The 20,302-nt window shown below is 48.1% G+C and overlaps 7 protein-coding genes across 7 annotated transcripts; 2 read left to right on the top strand and 5 right to left on the bottom strand.

Moving 5' to 3' along the window:
- Positions 1–388: 388 nt before the first annotated feature.
- On the bottom strand, positions 389–1,099 carry ATNIH1004_009376 (uncharacterized protein; the record flags this gene model as incomplete). The annotated part of the gene is made up of 1 exon (XM_033573968.1): positions 389–1,099. One exon carries the CDS (start codon positions 1,097–1,099, stop codon positions 389–391), a length of 711 nt encoding a protein of 236 aa, XP_033424520.1.
- Positions 1,100–4,394: 3,295 nt separating this feature from the next.
- On the bottom strand, positions 4,395–5,088 carry ATNIH1004_009375 (uncharacterized protein; the record flags this gene model as incomplete). Its single annotated transcript, XM_033573967.1, has 3 exons — positions 4,395–4,729; positions 4,789–4,836; positions 4,893–5,088. The coding sequence occupies 3 exons, from the start codon at positions 5,086–5,088 to the stop codon at positions 4,395–4,397; spliced, it is 579 nt and encodes a 192-aa protein (XP_033424519.1).
- Positions 5,089–6,366: 1,278 nt separating this feature from the next.
- MT1 (Sphingolipid C9-methyltransferase 1) lies at positions 6,367–8,063 on the bottom strand (the record flags this gene model as incomplete). Its single annotated transcript, XM_033573966.1, has 4 exons — positions 6,367–6,549; positions 6,599–6,707; positions 6,762–7,885; positions 7,944–8,063. The coding sequence occupies 4 exons, from the start codon at positions 8,061–8,063 to the stop codon at positions 6,367–6,369; spliced, it is 1,536 nt and encodes a 511-aa protein (XP_033424518.1).
- A 1,071-nt stretch (positions 8,064–9,134) lies between these two features.
- ATNIH1004_009373 (uncharacterized protein) lies at positions 9,135–9,516 on the bottom strand (the record flags this gene model as incomplete). The annotated part of the gene is made up of 3 exons (XM_033573965.1): positions 9,135–9,261; positions 9,312–9,367; positions 9,487–9,516. 3 exons carry the CDS (start codon positions 9,514–9,516, stop codon positions 9,135–9,137), a joined length of 213 nt encoding a protein of 70 aa, XP_033424517.1.
- A 2,158-nt stretch (positions 9,517–11,674) lies between these two features.
- On the top strand, positions 11,675–13,530 carry ATNIH1004_009372 (cytochrome P450; the record flags this gene model as incomplete). Its single annotated transcript, XM_033573964.1, has 5 exons — positions 11,675–12,580; positions 12,631–12,752; positions 12,821–13,119; positions 13,179–13,280; positions 13,343–13,530. 5 exons carry the CDS (start codon positions 11,675–11,677, stop codon positions 13,528–13,530), a joined length of 1,617 nt encoding a protein of 538 aa, XP_033424516.1.
- A 660-nt stretch (positions 13,531–14,190) lies between these two features.
- Positions 14,191–15,347, top strand: ATNIH1004_009371 (uncharacterized protein; the record flags this gene model as incomplete). The annotated part of the gene is made up of 5 exons (XM_033573963.1): positions 14,191–14,337; positions 14,396–14,506; positions 14,568–14,953; positions 15,013–15,077; positions 15,130–15,347. The coding sequence occupies 5 exons, from the start codon at positions 14,191–14,193 to the stop codon at positions 15,345–15,347; spliced, it is 927 nt and encodes a 308-aa protein (XP_033424515.1).
- Positions 15,348–15,493: 146 nt separating this feature from the next.
- Positions 15,494–16,002, bottom strand: ATNIH1004_009370 (uncharacterized protein; the record flags this gene model as incomplete). Its single annotated transcript, XM_033573962.1, has 3 exons — positions 15,494–15,790; positions 15,834–15,896; positions 15,970–16,002. 3 exons carry the CDS (start codon positions 16,000–16,002, stop codon positions 15,494–15,496), a joined length of 393 nt encoding a protein of 130 aa, XP_033424514.1.
- Between the last annotated feature and the right edge of the window lie 4,300 nt (positions 16,003–20,302).

Raw genomic sequence — 20,302 nt, 5'->3', positions numbered from 1 at the left:
AATGACAAGCACCCTATAATTGGGGCAAACTTACCAGGGACCCATGTGGTCCATTGTAGCACAACTGAAATATTCTGCCAACAGAACCTACTTGCTGTTGTACGTTTTAACTTAATATATAATGTGGGGTCCAGGTCGTAATTTCCGACTGCTTCCAATAGGTAGATATTCTAACTACTGTTGTGCACTACCATTGGACGTACCAATATATATATATATTGATGTAAATAAACCGTTTCCATTGCGACGCCACAAAGTAATAGCACAGGGAGGAATTCCAAGAAGAAGGGAAAGAAAAAGAACTGGAGGAAGAGACATAAAAGAAGACCGCGATCCAGACTCCTCGAGTGCGACGCTAACATCGGCAGCTGGGTTACATAAAATCCTATCAGCTGCCTGCCCCCGCAATCACCATGGCCTGAATGAGTCGGCGTTGGTCGCGTTCTGCCCGCAGCATGACCAGGCATGTGGCCACCACGAGTGCCTCATCCACTACTCCGGTCATTTCCTCGGGGAAGAGAATCAATTCGCCTCCTTGGCCCGTTGCCCAACGAGTACTACCCGGCGATCGAGTCTCCCGGCTGCGAATAAGATGGGCGACTTGTCGATTGTACAGTAATCCCTCCTTTTCTTCCTTCTTCTCTAAGCACAGATTCATGTGAGCTTTCCCATCTGGTCCCGGGATCCTGGTATATTTCCATTCCAAGGTGCATCCTCCCTCTTGGGGCCTAAACGTCATGGCCCGCGAGGTGCATTTGGTCTGCAGCATAATGGAAGCCATCTCGGGCCTTGAGGCGACCGTCAAAGGGCGCAGCTGTGGACGACCGCCCAGTTTATAGTCAATGGCCACTAGAGGCTCTCGCTGGGACGAGGAGAGCACCGAGTGACTCGACCAGGACTTGTTTTTGGTGGCAACGTACGCAAGAGATCCCTCTGCGTCGTAGATAGGGATCTCATTCTGGGACATGGGCATCGGGAATCGGATTAGACCGATCCCTTTCGAGTGGATGTGCAGCCTTTTACATTCAGGGCGACCGAGGAGAGTGTCGGTGGACGACACGACGCTGAGGACACTAAGAGGATATTGTTTGTCGTCCATGGTGGGTTGCAGAATAGAAGGACGCTATGATAGATGCTGTACATCGTCTGTCTTGCGTCCATTCTACGTTTATATACACACGTCTGGAATCCTCCATGACGCAGAAATGAAGCAGAAGATCAACAGCGTGGATCGATACAAATACGAGCTTGGCAAAATTGCCCCTTTGAGTTTAGCCGGCCAAACAAGATATCTTTGGCGAATACGAGCAGTCTATCGGCCCCTTCCACTGCCACACTCACGGTATAGACGAGGCTGTTATGATTCTATAGTATAGGCAGGAAGGCATTTATAAAGGAGCGAACTAATTCATTGAATTGAATGAGCGTACTCAGTTATCATAGGGGAATTCGTCTGTGGGAGGGACGTAAATACGCGAACGCACCGAGCTTTTGGAGAATTCCCTGGGCCGATATCTTTCTAACAAAGGCCAGGATCTGTCGGCTTTCCGGACACGGTTGGCTCCATATGCATCGGCAGCAGACAATGAATCAATCACCTTACCATCGAGATGCCCCCATTACCGAGGGCGCGTCGCAGATCAGTAACGCCAATGGCCACTCGTCTCACCAACTGCAGCTTATAGCGATACTCTCCTCATCGACCCGTTGTAGCTCTAGGTGTTCTCTGATGATCCCAATATCATGAATGAACTGTCCCTCCAAGACACCCTCTCATGTCTGCTGGGTTCGTGGAGACATGGCTGGGTGACAGCATCTGGCGCGACACCTTCAAGCTGCCAATACCCGCAAGTTCTATGACGATCATCACATGGGGGGTGGCGATCTAGACTCCGACTCGATCTGGCTGATCTCCATGACATTGACGGGACTACCACCGAAGAGACCAAACTCTCCCACTGGTTGCTGCGGATGCTGCGCCACTACACCAATTTCCCTGCTACTTGTGCGACGGGACTTACATGACAAGCTTTGTCGGTCACCTGCAGTCGGCCATCTCTATCTAGTGCGGGTGAGGGAGCTCTCCACTTACCCTACTGGTTGAGCTTAATGTGCTTAGTACATGTCTGATGGGTTGACGCATGCTTGTGTCGCGAGGCTGCAGAGGATTCACGCATGGTCCATTTGATCGAGATTCGTCCCGATCTTAATGTGAAAAAATAGCCCCTTCTATGGATTCTATAAAACCAAAACAGGTAAACAAAGATACCTCTGATAGTGTTCCAGAACGGATGTCGACATTAGATCACTGTCTAAGCTTCTCGTTCGTATTCTCGCCTCCAGAAGTTAATAGTTCAGTTTAAGATTAAAAGGATAGAGTATTGGTAAAAGAACAGAGTATGATACAAAGCACAACCGCGGCTCCATCTCCCTGAGCCATCTAACCTCCCTTCAAAAGCTATAGTTGGCGTATGGAGGATTATGTACGTCTGGTCTATTAGAAAACAGGATGCCGAAACCGAATCGCGCCGCTCCACGAACTGGTACAGATTCCCCCACTACTTGGTGACGCCCCCGTCAGCTAATCGCGAGCGCAGAGGATTCGCTAGGCTTGTCTCAGTGGCTGCGTTAACTACCTGGAAGGCCACGGATGGAGCGACAGGCACACGGGCTTCCCCGCAGAGAAGTGGTAGTACAGTAACCAATGCCCCCTGAGTACCGATGTTAGCGCTACGGGAAGTGATTTATCTACAGTTGCATAGTTATGGAGAGGGTGCTGGCCAGGCATGAACCAGGCGCCTCTTTCAAGCATTGGAACCATCTACACGGGCATCTTCAAAGCCCCACAGCAATGATCAGTCGCTAGTGTTTTGCAGTCACTATGCCAATATTACGGACTAGCTTTCCCTTTCTTCGTCATCTCCATACAGTAGCGCCGCAAGTTCTTACACTACAAGCTTACTAATCGTGTAGTTTTCGACGCTGCCATGTAGGGATGTATTTGATCAGCGCTACTGTGCATTTAAGCCTCCTTCGAGTGGACACAGCATTCCAACCATGCTAAACTTCGCCCCCATAGTGTCAGCAGGCTACGGAGTTCCCCCGCAGGTTAGTGCCACATAATGTCCTACTGTGTCTATACATGTAAGGCGACGGTCGGGGACGGCGGTATTGTCCACGCATACCTAGGTCATCAAGGTCCTCTACCTCTTCCGATATGGAGGACCTCTTCCTATCTCCATAGACATGCTATGTGAATGGTACATCACGTAAACCAACCGACGACTGCACCTACCGCGTCAACTGGCTCAGCCGCTAGCTATGCGGACTCAATACGCCCCATCCTCAACTGTTATGGCACTCATTTAATCAGTAATCGTCCCGACTAGCCTTCGGACACCATCAAGGCTATCTACGGCGTGCATGACAATTACACGGTCGCCAGTTCGGTATTTCATTCTCTAGATTCTACGCTCACAACGCACGTGTGATCACAAGTGTGTAGTGCCTCTGTTTCTGAGAATACACGAACGACGGAACACTTTTTGCGGGTCCGACGGCTGTGGATGGTGCTTCGCATCGGCCTTGTCGTTCTGGGTTTAGTCTTCTTTATTGCCACTATCATCAAGACTAAGAATCAATAATCTGGAAATCTTCAGCCCTGGCACTCTTGACCCCTAATTTGAGTCCAAATGCTGCACTCGATCTGGACCAGTCCGAGTTTGGGTGGGATGGAGGATACATCCAAGAAGTGAATGTTTGGTTGGAGACCACAAGTGGAGGCGTAAAACTGAGGGGGTTTCTCAGTTAAGGACAGGGACGGCCATTTATCTTTTATATATGGTCTTTTACGTGATTGGAATATACTTTCTGTATTTCTCCATGCTATCCATCATCTGCTGGGTATCTTTGGGAATGCGAACCTGCTGATACATGCACTATGTCTGTTCACGTGACAAGATATGGCTAAGAGCGAAAGAGAAGAGTGTTGCAGGAGATTTTAATAATAATAAGCAGTACGAGGAAGCAACTATCACCGTCTCTTGCTGAGACTGGACTATGGACTAATAATAGGGGAGATCGGGAGAGAACAGAAGTGCGCTGCGGCAGTGCCTTAGGCAACACCATTTCAACCGGTGCTCCACGTGGGTGTATCAGCTACTGATTCTGTCTCCATGAGCAAAGGTTCCTTCTCAGGTGTTTCCTATATTGCATCATACAGGAGCAGACGCAGAGATATGGACAATGATGGATATCTGACTCTATGTGTAGCATACAATTCCCGTGCACCAGACAACAGACAACCAGTGATTTAAGGTCTTGCCACAGTTGACATCGAGATCGTGGTCCAGTGTGCGTTAAGGCTCAGAAATTACACGACCGAACCGCCGAACTTAACAGCCCTTGCACTCCTTCACCCACAGGTTGGCCTTCACCCACAGGTTGGCAGCGCGGTAGGTGGAGCTGTGACGACCATACCAGTAGATGGTCTTGAGGGTGTTGGTGCCGTAGCTTTCGACGGCGAACCAGGGCTTGCCGTCATGGGTGAAGTATCCCTGCTCATTGACGCCAAATTTCAGAGTGCTGGCGCCGGTGGGGACGGCCCCCGAGTGAGGAATGGTGAGGCCCAGAGGCAGGGTATTGTTCTCAACGACGTAGAGGCTCTGGAAGGCCGTGGGGACGCCATTCCTGGAGGTGAAGGAGACAGCGCCGTTCGGACCGGAATGAACTGGAGGGAGAGTTAATGATCGCGGTCGGGACGGTGACTATGGGGAATAGGACACATACGGATGAGGATCTCCTTGTCGGTGCTGTTGCCACCATAATAGGCATACTCTGGAAACATTAGTCAGTTATTGATCATGGACTGGAGTTCCCGGGGATTGACTTACGGCCATCAGTCATTACGGTCCAACCACCATCAGCAACCAACGTGAATGCTTCAGGAAGACCAGCACCTGGGGTTGGGGTTGGGGTCGGTGTTGGAGTCGTGGAAGGAGTCGCTGATAAGGAGGGAATGGCGTAAGGGACGGCAGAGGCACTGATGGCGCCAACAAGGCCAGTCATGGCAGCGAAAGAAAACTTCATTGTGGATGAGTGAAAGTTTGAGTATTGAAAGGATGTATAAGAGCAGAAAAGTGAGGGCGGCTGGATGGATGGCTGTAGAACGGAGGCCTTTATATCAAATTGACGCGTCGATGGATCAATGGATTGACGAATGCATTAATCTCGACGAAACCAAGTGGTGGGCCTCCACCGTGTCGATCACGGCTGGTAAATGAGACATGTCTTTGCTCTCGTATATCGGTTTGAATATCTGCAGAATCCGGGACAGTTGTCCAGGCCCGAATCCTTCCATCTGACGGGCAGTGCACTCGGATCTTCTGTGCTGTAAGAATGGCTGTCGCCTGGACAGCGCAAAGATCCGACTCGTCGCCGGGATGCCGGGGATGTCAGCATAGTGCGAGGATCGGCGCAAGAGAACGTGGACGCCCTCCACATGCTTCTATTCTTAGCGCGACGGTTGAATTGCTTCGTCCATCTATCAGGGGTAGAAGTCGTATTCCGTGACAAAAAAGGAACGGTTACTCGTCACCTGTGGCTGAGCTGCCCTATGAAGTAGCACCCTGTAGATCGAAATCGTAAGAGAGGCTCATCTGTTCAGTCTTAGGTAGGCCGCACTCACCCTACATTTCAAGCCTGGTAAATGTACTTTAAAATAAAAAATAAATTTCTTTTATAAAATATTTACAATCCCTATTTATATACTTATAGACAATACATCTTTCTAATATGAACCAGGATAAAGGAAAAATGGTAGATATATTCCAAGTTAAAAAAACTTTTTTGTATGAGAATACAGGTGCGCTGCGCAGCTTGGATGTGGAGTACGTTATTTCTTTATTTAATATATAAATATTAGAGGGAAGTGGAGCGTTTGATATAATGGAAAATTCTCTTCTACGCATGAAAAGAGATAGGTGACACTTAGAAGTAGTGTTGGGTGCCCCAAATGCTAATATTAGTAGATAATGTAGAAACATAAAGAAACTCCGGACATTCTTATGAAGCGTAACGACGTTTGTATTACTACCTGCTAACACTAGAGAGAACAATCGCATGACAACCATTTCATTCATACAGAAAACTGATCTCTTATTTGTCAACCGGTTTTCACCTCACGTTCTATCTGAACACCATTATCATAAACCAACGTTAAGTAGGCCAGGAAAGCCTATTCAAGTGGTGCCCTTGCAAAGGCAAGTCGCTAAAGTGGAGGTATATGAAAGTCCATCACTGCGCTTGAAGTCCCCAACAGGAAATAGGGATGCTAAGCTCGATAGATCATCATGATGCCAGCGTCATTTAAGGCAATCTGGACTTGCCAGCCTTCCTGCTGGAAGCGAGGGCAGCGGTCAAGGCAAATTGAGTTGGAACGCCGTTGATGCGGTGCGTGGAGTTCAAATTCTTGACGACAACCATCTGGTAACAGGTCGCAAAGCCTTGGCGGGAAGCGATAACGGACCAAGCGAGGAAGAGTTCCCACATCTATCAGATATCAGATCATGACAAAGAATGAATCATGGAGGACACTCACCCTGTACCATCTAGGGCCATATTTGGCCTTAATAGCCTCGACATTTCCGCACCAGTTACGATACCATCTCCAGAGTGTTCCCGAATAATGGACTCCAACGGTATCGATGCTATCTACCATCAGCGTTCGTTCAATTGGGAAAATGTTTGCAGCCACAACTCACCCCTTGATTTCGAATCCAGCTTGTTCCAAGCACTTCACATAGTACCACAGAGGGGTCGAAGCGTCGGCGCCACGGAAAATGTACTTGTTCAAATACAGACCCCAGATGAAATCCTCATATTGCCAAGCCTGTCGGAGGCCAGAAAGTTGAACGTACATGGCCCCATCATCCTTTAGCATATCATAACACTGGCGGAAAAACTTGGTGAGTCTGCGGATACCAACGTGCTCACCCATTTCCAGTTGCGTAATTTTATCATACTGTGTACGGGGAATGTCGCGGTAATCCATACAGAGGATCCGGCTTTGTTGTTCAGAGATCCCGGCCTTTCGGAGAGCGTCATTGCCCCATGCAGTCTGGTTTTCCGCAATGGTGAGACCGGTGACCTTCGCGCCATAGTTAAGACTGGCAAACCTCGCCAGTGTTCCCCAGCCGCAGCCAATGTCCAGCATAGTCTCGCCTTCTTTCAGTCCGATCTTCTCGCAGACCACGGCCATCTTATTATCCTGCATTTCCTCCAAGGTTTCTTCCTGTTCCGGGTCGGAGATGACTCCCGCGGTGTAGATCATACGAGGGCCCAGGAACCAGGAATAGTGGTCGTTGCCACGATCGTAGTTGGGACGGATCTGCTCCTCATCCTGGGCTTTCGTGTGGAATATGACGTCGACGAAGAAGGTAAAGACGATGAATTTGAAGAGATCCCAGGTGAAAGAGAAGTTGGCCCAATCGTGCCGGTACTCCATGACATCGAGAGTGTCGCCGTTGAAATCCACCGCACCGTTGAGATACATCTCAGCGAAGGTCTGAAGGGGAATCTTGTTCTTTCCATGCCATCTCGCCCGGTCCTCTTCCCGCTTGAAGGTGATATAATGCTCAACCGGTCGGCCTGGCAATCGGACTTTGTTGTTGGTACGGGGGCTGTAAGTGGATGTCCAGGTCCAGAATGCCACCAAGATAGGGAGAACCAAAGCCACAGCCAGGAAGACGAATGTTTTCAGTCCACCGCCAAGGAGGAAGGTGAGGAGGGTAGGGACTCCCACGAGGACACTGGCTAAGAGAAGGTTGGAGAAGCTCTCATTTCCAGCACCATCAGCTGGCAAAGGGGCATTATGAATGGCCGCTGACTTTGGGGAGCATTTAGCAAGGGATTGATCGAGTGGTAAGGCAACGATAGACACTAACATTGGTCAAGGGGATTCCGCAGTCTACACCGGTTTCAAACTCTGAGGGCTTGGCTGGCGGAGTCTGGATAAAATCGACATCGCCGGAGAGCTCAGGGCCCTTGGTTGCTTTCGCACTCATTGTCAATTGGAGCTGTCTCGTGGCAGCTTCCCTTGGTTGCTGGAGCAGAGACAAGAAGAGAGAGCACGGCGAAGTGAGACTTTCTGCGCTTTTAGGACAGGGATGTTTGTGAATTTGATTACGTGCCACTGGGGACCACAGTGGACCATCCCGTCACTACCCGTAATACTGTCAAATTTGCTATTGCCACTTTTTCCACGCACAATGGGCATGGCCTACTCCGAGATGCTATGTATATCATCCGCGTTGCCGGAATGCCACTGTCGGAGAATCGAATACAATCAGTAGTTTCCGTTGTTATCTTTTGTTATAGTGGCATCATTGTACTGCCAGAAAGTTTACCGTTCCACCGGTCGAGGATGCCTATGACACATTCCCATTGTTGTATTGTTAGGTGCGTGTCAACTGGATGGAAAGTCAGTGGCAATAAATATCTGGTGTAAAGTACGGTAATTCCACCACGGCTTCCCTTCGGTCCCCCGCAGATCTTCCCGTGCACGTGCCTCGCTTGCGCCGCGGAACCCGAAATAGTGCCAAGATCCGGTCCCGTGACCTTACAGTATCTCCTTCCTCTTCAAGAAAGCCAAACAAAACACAACACAACCTTACTTTCTACCCAGCACGTAGTATAGGGATTTGGATGGATGCATCCCAATTATTGTTCTGTCTCACGTGATCAAATAAGTTAATCGGATCTCTATATTTTGTACTCGTACGTTTGGTCCACTCGTCGAAATATATATAATGCCATTCGGGAAACAAGACATTGGGAACAGACCTTGACCCAATATTGAAGCTTGAAACCTATCATCAAACTCCATTGGATCGTGGATCATCGGATTAAAACGAGTCTATGCACAGAGATATCGATCCACAATATACCTATGGTACAGATTCCAAAACAAACAAACACGCGAAAAAGTCATGTTAATTCACTTAGTATTTCCTCACGAACTATGCACTAGATCTAGAGCATATGCTGTCATCACATTTAGCGATTTACTTGGAAACCAGCGTCGAGGCCACCTCCCGAGTGGAGTCATACGTGGCATAATTGTCCACATGGGAGATTTAAACTTGGTTGGAGATGCCCTTGGGCTGAGAAAGAACCGATGACAGGTCAACATTCTCGGGGACATTGGTCACCATGGAGGCCCGGTCCACACCAGTGGTGCTCTTGATCTTCTGGAGCTCATTGCTGGAAAAGACGATTGGAACTTGTCGTATGCGGACCCGAAAATAACTGACAAGTCGACCATCTTGAGGTATGCCTCGTTAGGAGGCGTTCCGGGATTTGCAACGACCTGTTAGCACGTTAGCGTCCTCTCATTCCACCTTACAAGCGCGCCAACGTAGTTGTCCGGTCCAACTCCGGGATCTCCTTGATGACGTGGGAAGTATGGCTACCAGGAGCCTAATATACCCCCCAACTCAAGCTCTCAAAGTCAAGCATGATGCGATATTAGATCCGGATATACCACGAAGGATTGGGCCTCAAGAGGTGCTAAGGACGACAGTTAGAATGAAATGACAACGTCGCGCATCTCACATTAGATGGCTTGTTCCCGCCCCTTCCTTGGCAGCGGAAATTAGATTAAATGGATCGGGGAGATTCATATGAGTGAAGGCAACGCCACCAACATGATGAGGTCTGCCCTACGGCTGTCTTCATTGCTCGGCCCCTGGCAGTGGGCAAGAAATCGAATCTCTCATTTCATAGAACCTCTGCCGTTGACAATATACTGACCGCCAATGTTCCGGCAAGCGACGGGGTAGAGGTTCTGGATTTAGCAAGATTCTGCCATCATCACCAAGTAGACGAATACAGCAATAAATACATATCACCAGGGGACTCAGTCGTTTCACGTCTAGTTTAACAAGGTGGCGGCATCCTTTCTGGGCGGAGCTTTAATATTCCCTCCAGCAACGATGGTTCAATGAAAGCACATGTTGTGGTTCTTAATTAGATTCATCTGTAACGTTTTCTTTGTCCTCCCAAGCCACCGCAGAATGAATCGACATTCCGGAACTGAGTCGACAAGAGCCTGAACTACTACTGTGCAGCACATGGAGAACTCATCTGAAAGATACTGGATATAATGTAGCTCATGTGAGTGCCTCAACCGCTTCTATGGGTCCAGTGTATCCACATGCTAGAAATTGATAAAGGTATGGAAGATGCCAAGAAGGATAGTTGGATTTGTCATTACTAAAGCCTGGCAGGAACTCCTTGCCTATAGAGGAATCTTCCCCTATTGGCTCTATCGATGTTGGAATGGCGTAGATGCCCACGGCACGCTGATAGGCCGCTAAAGCAAAGACGTAGTGGGATTGAGCGTGGTCTGATCCACCTGAATCGTGATGTATTTTCTTCTCTACCGGAGACGAATCATTAGGATACACCGAATGGCATCAGGTATTAGCTTCGTACTAGGCCTAGAACCCGTAACGCACCTTCATTATAACATTTTTTTATACCATTATTTGATTATTAAATGGAGGAAAAAGAACCGGGAGAGTCTAGGTCAATACCGGCTCTAAAATTGGATTTTACAAGGGCCCAAATGTGTAGATGAGAGTCGCTGGATGCCTTCATTAGCTCTCCTAAGGTCGACCAACCCAGAGTAACAACAAGGGCAGTACAGGGCATCGACTTGCCTTTTCTGAGAGCTTGATAAAGAGCACTTGGAACGAGGCCAGCTGGAGAGGGGAGCATGAATAGTTAGCTGGCTGTGAAGGTCGCCCACTGATGGCTGTAGAGGCACCGAGATCTTGCTTCACGTGACCATAACAAGGTATGTAAGACAGTGACAACAAGACATCCATGACACATAATGCCAGGATACCTTGCTGTATTTGTAGTAGGTGTAACCTTCGCCGGGTTCTGATCTGTCACATGCCATTGCCTTTATATTCTGAGATACTTTACATGGACAAACACTGATGTAGCAGTTTTAATCGAGTGAGTTCATGTAAGCTGTTTGTACATTGTAATTTCCTATATCTGCATAGATATTTATGTACAATATAAGAAGAAGAACATCCCTGCACTTTCAACACAGTGCTGCTCGGTTGTGACATATTTCCGTTCATTTGGTGTAGAGAAGACGCTAATCTTTTTTAGTTGTACGAGATGCCAAGCAAGCTAATACGTATACGGGTTGCGTAGCAGTTTAAGAGGAAATTATCGATGTTTTAAACTTTTATGTTCTTTAAAATTGTAATCATACTCTGTATATCTTCTTTTTTTTATGTATTTAGAAATATATATACTTTATATCCTTACAGCTTCGTGTGTAAAAGGCGTTGAGTTCTATACTAGTTCTTACTAGTAAGCATTGTATCTCAAGACAAACCCATTCCCATGAACCCACGATGCAGCAGACCCTTGCATATGAACCCCTCACGTAGCCGCTGATGCAAGAGAATGAACAGGCCAATGCATTCTCTTCTAGCAAGGGGCACGGGGAGTGCCATGTCATCAGTGACTCTTTTTCTTGTGCCTCTCCTCGTCCACGTTCGGATCTGGAGCGTGCACTCCGTCGACTTCGCAGTCAACTACGCAGTATATCTCAATTCCCACCAAATCCACGTACGTCATCTTGTTTAAAATGAGTATTGCTGCAGGGAGTCTGGCGCCCTTCCTGGCCGGCATATTATCGCACACCGCCTACTTTGTTCATGGCGAACACCACCTATACGCAGTGCGCTATCTCTCCGTCTTCATCCTGGTCTTTTCGGCACTCACTCTGTGGATATACAGTCATGGGCAAAGCCTCAAGCTCTCCCTGAACCAAGCGACTGGAATAGGACTTGAATACTTTCTCGGACTCTATTCGAGCTTAGTTCTGTATAGGATATTCTTCCATCGATTGAACAGATTCCCCGGGCCATTTGCAGCTAGAATATCCGGTCTCTGGCTATCGTGGAGGTTCCGCCGTCGTGACGGATGCTTCCAACTGCAAAAGCTGCATGACCGTTATGGCCCAATCGTACGGATCGGTCCAGCTCACCTGTCCATTTCGCACCCCAGTGCGGTGGAGATTGTCCATGGCCACGCTTCTCCATGCAGTAAAGGTCCCTTTTACGATTCAACCAAACCAATGGAATCCTTACAGGCGTATCGTGATAAATCCCTCCATAGCGAAAGACGTCGCGTTTGGAGCGCTGCGTTTAGCGATCGTGCGCTGCGAGGATATGAGCAGCGACTTCACAAGTATCGACGCCAGCTTCTGGAACATATCAAATCGCTAGATGGCCGACCAATGAACGTGTGCAAGTGGTTCACCTCGTACGGGTTCGATTTTATGGGCGACCTTGCCTTTGGGAAGTCGTTTCGGATGGTGGAATCGGGGGAGGAACACTGGGCTGTCAAGCTGATCGGTGACGGGATGGCAATTCTTGGCTATGGCCTTCCGGAGTGGTTGTTTATATTTCTGGCCTCCATCCCCGGGCTAGCAAAGGGCTGGTTTGCGATGATCGATTTTGCTGCAAGTCAGATGGAACAACGATTGAAGGTGTTTGCCCCCCTTCTCAATGGTTCACCTCTCTGTGCTAACCGTGTCAGGCAAACATCGACATCCCTGACATTATAAGCGCCCTGGCCGCGCCTCTAAAGGGGCAGTGGCCTGCAGAATGTCAGATGCGCGTCCTGCGAGGGGACTCACAGTTAATTGTTGCAGCTGGCGGGTGGGTTTGCGACCTTTCGATTTCCCTAAATCTATATGCTGGGCAATCGCAAGTCTGACGGACTCTAGTGACACGACAGCAGTCACACTGGCAGCGCTTTGCTACGAGTTACTACAGCATCCCGAACATGTCGATAAACTGCGGCAAGAGCTTGAACCGTATGTCATAGATCCTAATGAAGAGATCCTAAACAGCCAAATCATGCATCTTGATCATCTTAATGCGGTTATCAATGAGACGCTCCGGCTGCACCCGCCAGTTCCAACATTCTTGCAGCGCCAGACACCACCGCAGGGCATCACAGTTGAAGGAGTCCACATCCCAGGAGAGACACTGGTGTGGTGTTCTCAATATGTAGTGGGACGAAGTAGGTGGCTTCCACGCTGTGCCGTGTTCCTCCGATCGAAGCGCTGACATTGGTTCCAGACGAAGCAGCCTATACCAAGCCGGATCAATTCGTACCAGAACGCTGGTACTTGCATCCCGTGATGGTCAAGGATAAAACAGCGTTCGCCCCATTCTCAACTGGTTGGTGATATACAGTCGAACCATTGTGTATGATATTGGACTAATATCCGTTCCCTCTGAAGGTCCCTATGGCTGCATCGGAAAACCCCTTGCTATGATAATACTCCGTACCACGATTGCGAGATTGGTCACCTTGTTTGATATGTATTTTGCACCTGACGAAGATGGAAGCGGATTCCTTGGTAACCGGAAAGACTGCTTCTTGCTCAGCTTTGGGGATTTGATGATTTCATTCCGACAACGGGTTTAGGGACTTGGTAATGGGACCTGTATAGTTTTGGAGTATCTTACTAGGAAGAGGAAGAGCGGATCACAGCAAACTGGTACCTGTGGAAGCGAATAGCAGAGTTAAAAGGGTCCCGTGGCTCTAGATAGGTAGAATGATTCTCGAAGGGATCGACGCTTTGTTCTGGACCAATCTGTTCTCCGCAAAGGGGATTGACTGGATACTTGGTGGCATGGAAAAGAGCCTCACTGGGCAGTACTAAATCAATACCGCTATTAGTATACTTTTATTATACTCATCTGAGCACGATAGATCAGTCGATCAAACCACAATAGTACGATCTGCTTTATTACGAACCAACTCCTCCGATGGAGCCAGAGTCGAACTATGATACCGACGACCCCAACATTAATATCAGACCTAAGGGGAACTGTCTTTTAAGTGATGACGTCATGACGTCGCGCGCCAATTCGGACGGACACGGAGTCTCCATCCGACCATCCAACAAAAATACAGTGACCCAGGGTCCAGCCAGGAGCTTTCCGGGGTACATGTGGGAAAAATTTTAATTTATTCCCCCGGATCTCGCACTGACGTTATTCGGAGGAGCGACTAATAAGGGTCTGAAGGTCTTGTGTCCGGCGATGTGGCAAGTCACTCCATCCTTTATGCGCGTCCCCGATCATGGTATATGGCAGAAGTGAGGCCATCCTCACTGCCACGGCGGTGTTTCTTGGCATCTCCTTGGTGGCTGTGATTCTGAGATGTTTTGTGCGCCTGCGGATCGTCAAGGCCTTTGGGGCCGATGACTACATTATGGTAGTCGCAATGGTAAGCCACTGCAACCCCTCCATCCTCATGGTCGGCGCTGATGCGATACGTTGCACAGATTTGTAACCTGGCATTTGGCATCTGCGGCATGGTAGGCTCTACCTATGGGATGGGAAAGCATTTAGCCTACTTTGCCGGTCGGCCATACCTGTATCATAGCGCTATGCTGGTAAGTTTCCATCATAATACTATTCAGACGAGGATGCGATCACTTATGGTGCCAACTGCAGTGTTTCTACCTCGGACAGATCTTCTACGTGGTCACTGCGGTGCTGGCTAGACTCTCCATCGTCATGACCCTTCTGCGTCTCTTTGTTGAGCCGCTACATATCTGGATTCTCTACGGGATAACCGCCCTTTCGATCGTCGCGGGGCTCCTTTTCTTCTTCTTCACGATCTTCCAGTGCCAACCCGTGAATTACCTTTGGGACCGCATGACCATGGAGGGGAAATGTCTGGACATGGATCTGCTACTGGGGATTGTCTACATGTACAGTGTAGTCTCGGCGGTATGCGACTTCACCATTGGGATTCTCCCGGTGTTCATCGTATGGAAGCTGAAGATGCGCCGTCGCACGAAGACCATGGTCGCAGGGATACTTGGAATAGGATGCCTGTTCGTGGTTACTCCCTTGTTGCGTGTGGGTCGCACTTACTGATTGCATACACATATAGGGCAAGTACCGCAGTGATCGTGCGTATTCCGTATCTTCACTACGCTAGAGATGCCGACTTTCTATGTAGGTAGCCCATGCGCACACATATCTTCAGTATGAACTGACAATCCGCTAGACCAGACTACTGAGATCTCCATTTTGTCGAACGTAGAGGCCAGTCTGGGCATTACGGCCGGATGTCTGATGACACTCCGGCCTCTCTTGCGAGTCCTTCGAGGTTCGTCAGCGGGAACCAGTGGTGAGGAGATTGGGACGTATTATCGACAAGAGACGAGTCATGGTACTTCAGGACGGGCGATGAGTTTAAGATCCATAGAACGGCTTTATAGCTAGGATTACCAGTATGGGTTACAATGTCACATAAAGGCCACCACTGTTTTCTCTAGATCCATATCTAGTCTCGCAGATTACCACTCTAACACCGTACATTTAGACCCGAAGAGAGACCATTCAAGAAAACAGTCAAGATCTAAACGACATCAATTACTCATAAAATAATTCATCGCCAGAACGGGTCCTAGCTTAACCTCCTCCTCCCAGGCGTCCAGATCATATCGCATACGATGCATATTCCCCAGATTCTGCCCATTACGCGGCGCATATTTTTGTTCATTGAACCCGTCCGGCTGCTCATACAAGAAAAACACATAACGATGCGGCGAGCTCCCGGGGGGTGGTGCTGGACCGATATAATTTGCCACGAAAGGGGCCGTAAGCTCCAGGATAGACGAACCTCCATCAGTTTCAGACCCGATTGGATCCAATGGAGAATCGGACTGAGGATGTTAAACGATGGGAATGGGGCGTCGATATCCAGACCAACGACCATGTAGGTTGTCTCTGGGGAGGCGGCGAAGGATATCGTAGGCGGGGATTGAGCGTCTGGTGCGGATTTCGTCAGCCCCTGTTCTTGGACTCCGTCTGGGGGACTATATCTTGGAAAAGAGAGACATACCTGCTTTGGGGATATATTGGCCTGGCTAGACATCGTAGTTCCCGAGCTTGAGACCTAGGGTGAGCGAGCTGTCATTCTCGAGGCGTGATAGGGCTTTTTTGACGCTGTGGTTAGCTGGCATTGTGGTTGGACTGGAAAGTGAGAAGGTAATCAGTCGCCTGGGCCAACAGAGGACATCCCAGTTGATATGTTTGTCTCGTGCTATGACTGCAATGGACCATCTTGCCCGCACTGTTGATGTGCAGGCCGGAGTTTAACGCGGAGTTTAGCAAGGGCAGTTAATCTCTGTGTAAAGGAATTTGTGTCAGTGGATATACGTTAATCCGACCCGAACCGGAAGCGCTTAGCTACGCGAGATAGAAACAGTGTCGTTAACAACAACGAAGTCAGTCATTAATTGCTCCTCTAATCTAGCCATTGGTTCGCGTGTAGTTAGTGCGCCTATATGTAGCCTCCTATGCCAAGACATTGCCCTCCAAAGCTCTTTCCCCGAGTTCTTTGCACTCCGCGAAGCGATGCTAGATACAAGAGTATAAACAGGAGATGGCCGGTGGCACGATGCCGAGATAGCAAGTCGATGTGATTGGGATACGATTATCATGTGTCTGTATCCAGAAAGTTGATAATATCGGGTGGACATGCGGGGCACCGTTGTGTGGTTGGTAGTATGCCATGGAAAGACTACATCTTTCCTGCCAGTTATATTCCAAAAGCAAGGGTATCATAGATAATAGCTTGATTACCAAATGCATGTCTCGCAACATGATGCAATACACTGAACCAAGTAGAACCGCCATATAAAGCCATCAAGACTGCCACGTTCATAATTAGGGAAATCTATGCTATCAACGCAAGCGCCATGGAAATGCAACCTTCTTCCCGTACGCTCGATTCCATCATGAGCATTCTTCTGATTCCACAGCCCAGTCCCCAGATTATCCACCACCACGCTAAGCGTCAACCGGCCTCCGCACATGCCACACGCAGCCGCTCCTCTTGGTCCTTGCGAAAGTCGGTGTGATTCTGGTCCCAGTTGCGCTTGGTGATCTGATTCAGCTCGGGAGTGTAGATGTGCCAGTTGACGAAGAAACAATGTAACAGGTCACTTTCTTCATTCTCTTCCCATTAAAAAATCATACGGATTCCGCGGGTCATCTCGCAGACACAGCTCGCAGAGGATTCTCGGCAGGAGAGGGTCGAGATTGTAGGAGATTATCACTATAGACATACCAGCCTAGCAGGACGAATAGTGGCATCTCCGCCGTCTGGAGGTTGGGAAAACTGTGTAAAACCCAATGGGACGACTCTTGGAAGTGGTCATCTGCTCTGGCCCAGGAGCGATCCCTCAAATTGGGATGATAATACTACCCCTAGACAAAGATTCTGCACAGTCGGACCGACGGAGATCAGCATCGGCACATCCCCTAAAGCAAGTTCGTCTTCATAGATGTATGCCATTCCAACGTGCAAGTTTTTAAGACTGGGCGCTCGGGAAAGAAGGAAACTTACGTCCTCTTCAGCAATAGTAGTGCCGGAAGAATTAATGTCTCAAGACTGTTGAAATCAAGATCCGGATTACTCTCGCGCAGCCAATCAATATCCGGCAGCCATATATTTAAATAGCGCAGTGTCGGTAAACAGAACCAGGCCATAAACTGGGTGGGATTGTAGGGGGGATAACTGTCGAGGAATTCATCGCTGAACATCTCTTCAGACTCGGAGATTGGGACATTCCTCCCGTAGTCCACGACCACCAGGTGCCCAAAAGTTGAGAGGGTCCCATTCGCGGTGAGTTCAGCAACATACCGGGAAACCCATCCCCCCAGACCAACGAATTGTCTAGACGAAGGAATTTTAAGTTGGGAAGCTGGGAGAGGAAGATGACCGCGAAGCAGTAGATATTTCCACCGTAGATGGGCAGATACCAGTCATCGGCATCCTGTTCGACATCGGTGCAATCAAGAAAATAGTCAAGAACTTTTGGGAACCAATTAATATAAGCACCTGTCTCTCATGATAAGACTGTCAAGATCTAGGATATCACCACAGGCGCTATGCTGTAGACATTCGAGGGCCATTTAAATTGGGTGCGGTCTGTAGCATTCTCCCATGACGGCTATCTACTGGCATCCAGCTCCACTGGTACAACAGTCAAAATCTGGGATATCACCACGAACACTTGCGGCAGACTTTCGAGGGGAGAATGCCATGGACAAAACTGGCCTGAATGGGCCTCCAGAGTCTGTAATTCTGCACTTCTGGATGATTCCCATTGTTGGTGCAAATACAAGACCTGAGCAATAAATTTGGAGGGGCGCGCCAGCAGCTTCCTCTCTATTTTTAAGGATATATCGCTTTACGTCGTGCAGGAATTCGGATATTTTACAATCCTTGTCACCCTATATTAGTTAGTTTTGATAAACACAAGACTTTTCACGAAAACTTACTCGTACGAGTGTAATAACGTAACCGGTAAGCGAGCCGGACACGTAAGCGAGCCGGACACCTCTTCCGATCCGTCAAAAGGAAGCCACTCAAAACACTCAAAAATCTGCATTTCTATATAAAAGCTAATTACTACTTCGATTAGGACAATGAGTCCTTTTATGTCCCAGAATATTGCAATCACTGCAGCGTGGTGGCGCCCATACACGTCGCTCAACCGTAGATAGCCCTTTTTCTACTGGTATAGTACCTTGAGCTTCTTGAACCCCATTTCGATGCTGAATATACTCCTGTGCCTCCTCTGTAGAAAAATCCTTCTGTAGAATTCATCTGTCCCTTAGGTAGCTTTTTTTTTTTTCGACGCCTCTTTTCATTTCCAGTCCGTAAATCCTGATTCTCTTTAAGAAGAAGAGCTGTTTTATGTAGGTTTTTGCATATCCTTTTGCAAGCTTGTCCAACCGTATTCTTGTAGCAGAGGTAGGACTTTTAATATGCTCTCCAAGCAGCTGTTTTATTATAGATACCTCTTTATCCAATTGCTTTGTATTGTATGGTGTTTTGGGTGCAGAATTGGTTGATCGACTCCCTAGAGGTGTAGGAGTGCGGAGTTGAATATTAAGATGCTCAAGCACTTTATCTGGATTAAAAGGCACTAAACCAGCTAATAAAAAGCCACTCTTAATATTCTCCTCCTTTAAGGCCTCCGTCCGGGCTTTGGGGTAGGCCTTAAGAAAGTCAAGTTTGTTAATATGGTTAAAACCATGCCGTGCCTTGTCTTCAACCAGCTTTCCATACGCGCGCTTCAACGGCCCAAAACAACAACATCAAGCGGTTGAAGGAGATGTGATGAGTGTGCTGGCATGCAAATTGGTATAATATTATTTTCACCGCAGATTTGATTAAATTGAGGAGTTAAATGGCTTCTATGGCCATCAAGAATTAGCAGCCGATATTGCCCAACAGTACGGCTTGTTGTCGCAGGAATAAATAGTTTTTAAAGCCACCGTAAGCTAATCTGATCTGTAGTCCATCCATTCTCACTAACTTCAATCCTCCAGCTAGCTGGTAAGTCCTTAAACCAGCTTTCTTTATAGACTTTCCCCTTAAAGATAATACAAGGTGGAAGTGCCCATCCAGTAGAGCTAACACATTCAATAAAGGTAACCCATTCTCGATTACCTAGTTATACAAGAAATGGCTTTCCATGCATACTAGCTCTAGTAACTACTTTAGCAGTAGCTACCAAGCCCATTGCAAAGCCAGTTTCGTTAAAATTATAAATATCTTCTTATCAATTCCATGTTGATTATAGTGATTTGTAGCGCTCAAACCACTCTTTAAGAATCTTAGGATCCTCACACTTGGCACGCTGGTGATTATAGCGCCTAGAATATCTTGATTTAAGCTCATCGCGCCGTTTAATAAAGTTGTATACCCATTTATCACCAACAGTTTGAATAGGTGTGGTACCACGCTTAGCAAGAAGAATATTAGCCATTTCTTGGACATGGGACGGTCGGGGAGCAGCTCCACGTCGGTCCAAGGATAATATCCACTGTACGAGCGATTCCTCTTCATTCTAAGTCATTTTATGACTATTTGCGCGTGATTCATGGCGAAACACGCTGCCTTTGAATCGGTCATGCAATGTTGAGCGTGGAACATTATATACCCGAGCAGCTTCGCGAATATTGCAGATTTCTTTCTTTTTTAAAGCTGATAATGCTAATAAGATCCTACCCTCCTGTTCAACTAAATTTCTTGAATTCTGACGCGCTTTTGGAGGCATGGTAGGTGTTTGAATTAATTGATTATTTTGAAGGCAGCCGAAACGGAAGAGGTGTCCGGCTCGCTTACGTGTCCGGCTCGCTTACCGGTTACGTTATTT

This window comes from Aspergillus tanneri (genome assembly GCF_003426965.1).
Source record: "Aspergillus tanneri strain NIH1004 chromosome Unknown AapTan_6_pilon_pilon_pilon, whole genome shotgun sequence".
Lineage (NCBI taxonomy): Eukaryota > Fungi > Ascomycota > Eurotiomycetes > Eurotiales > Aspergillaceae > Aspergillus > Aspergillus tanneri.
The sequence above is the reverse complement of the archived record's forward strand: the minus strand, read 5'-3'. Positions and strand labels throughout refer to the sequence as shown.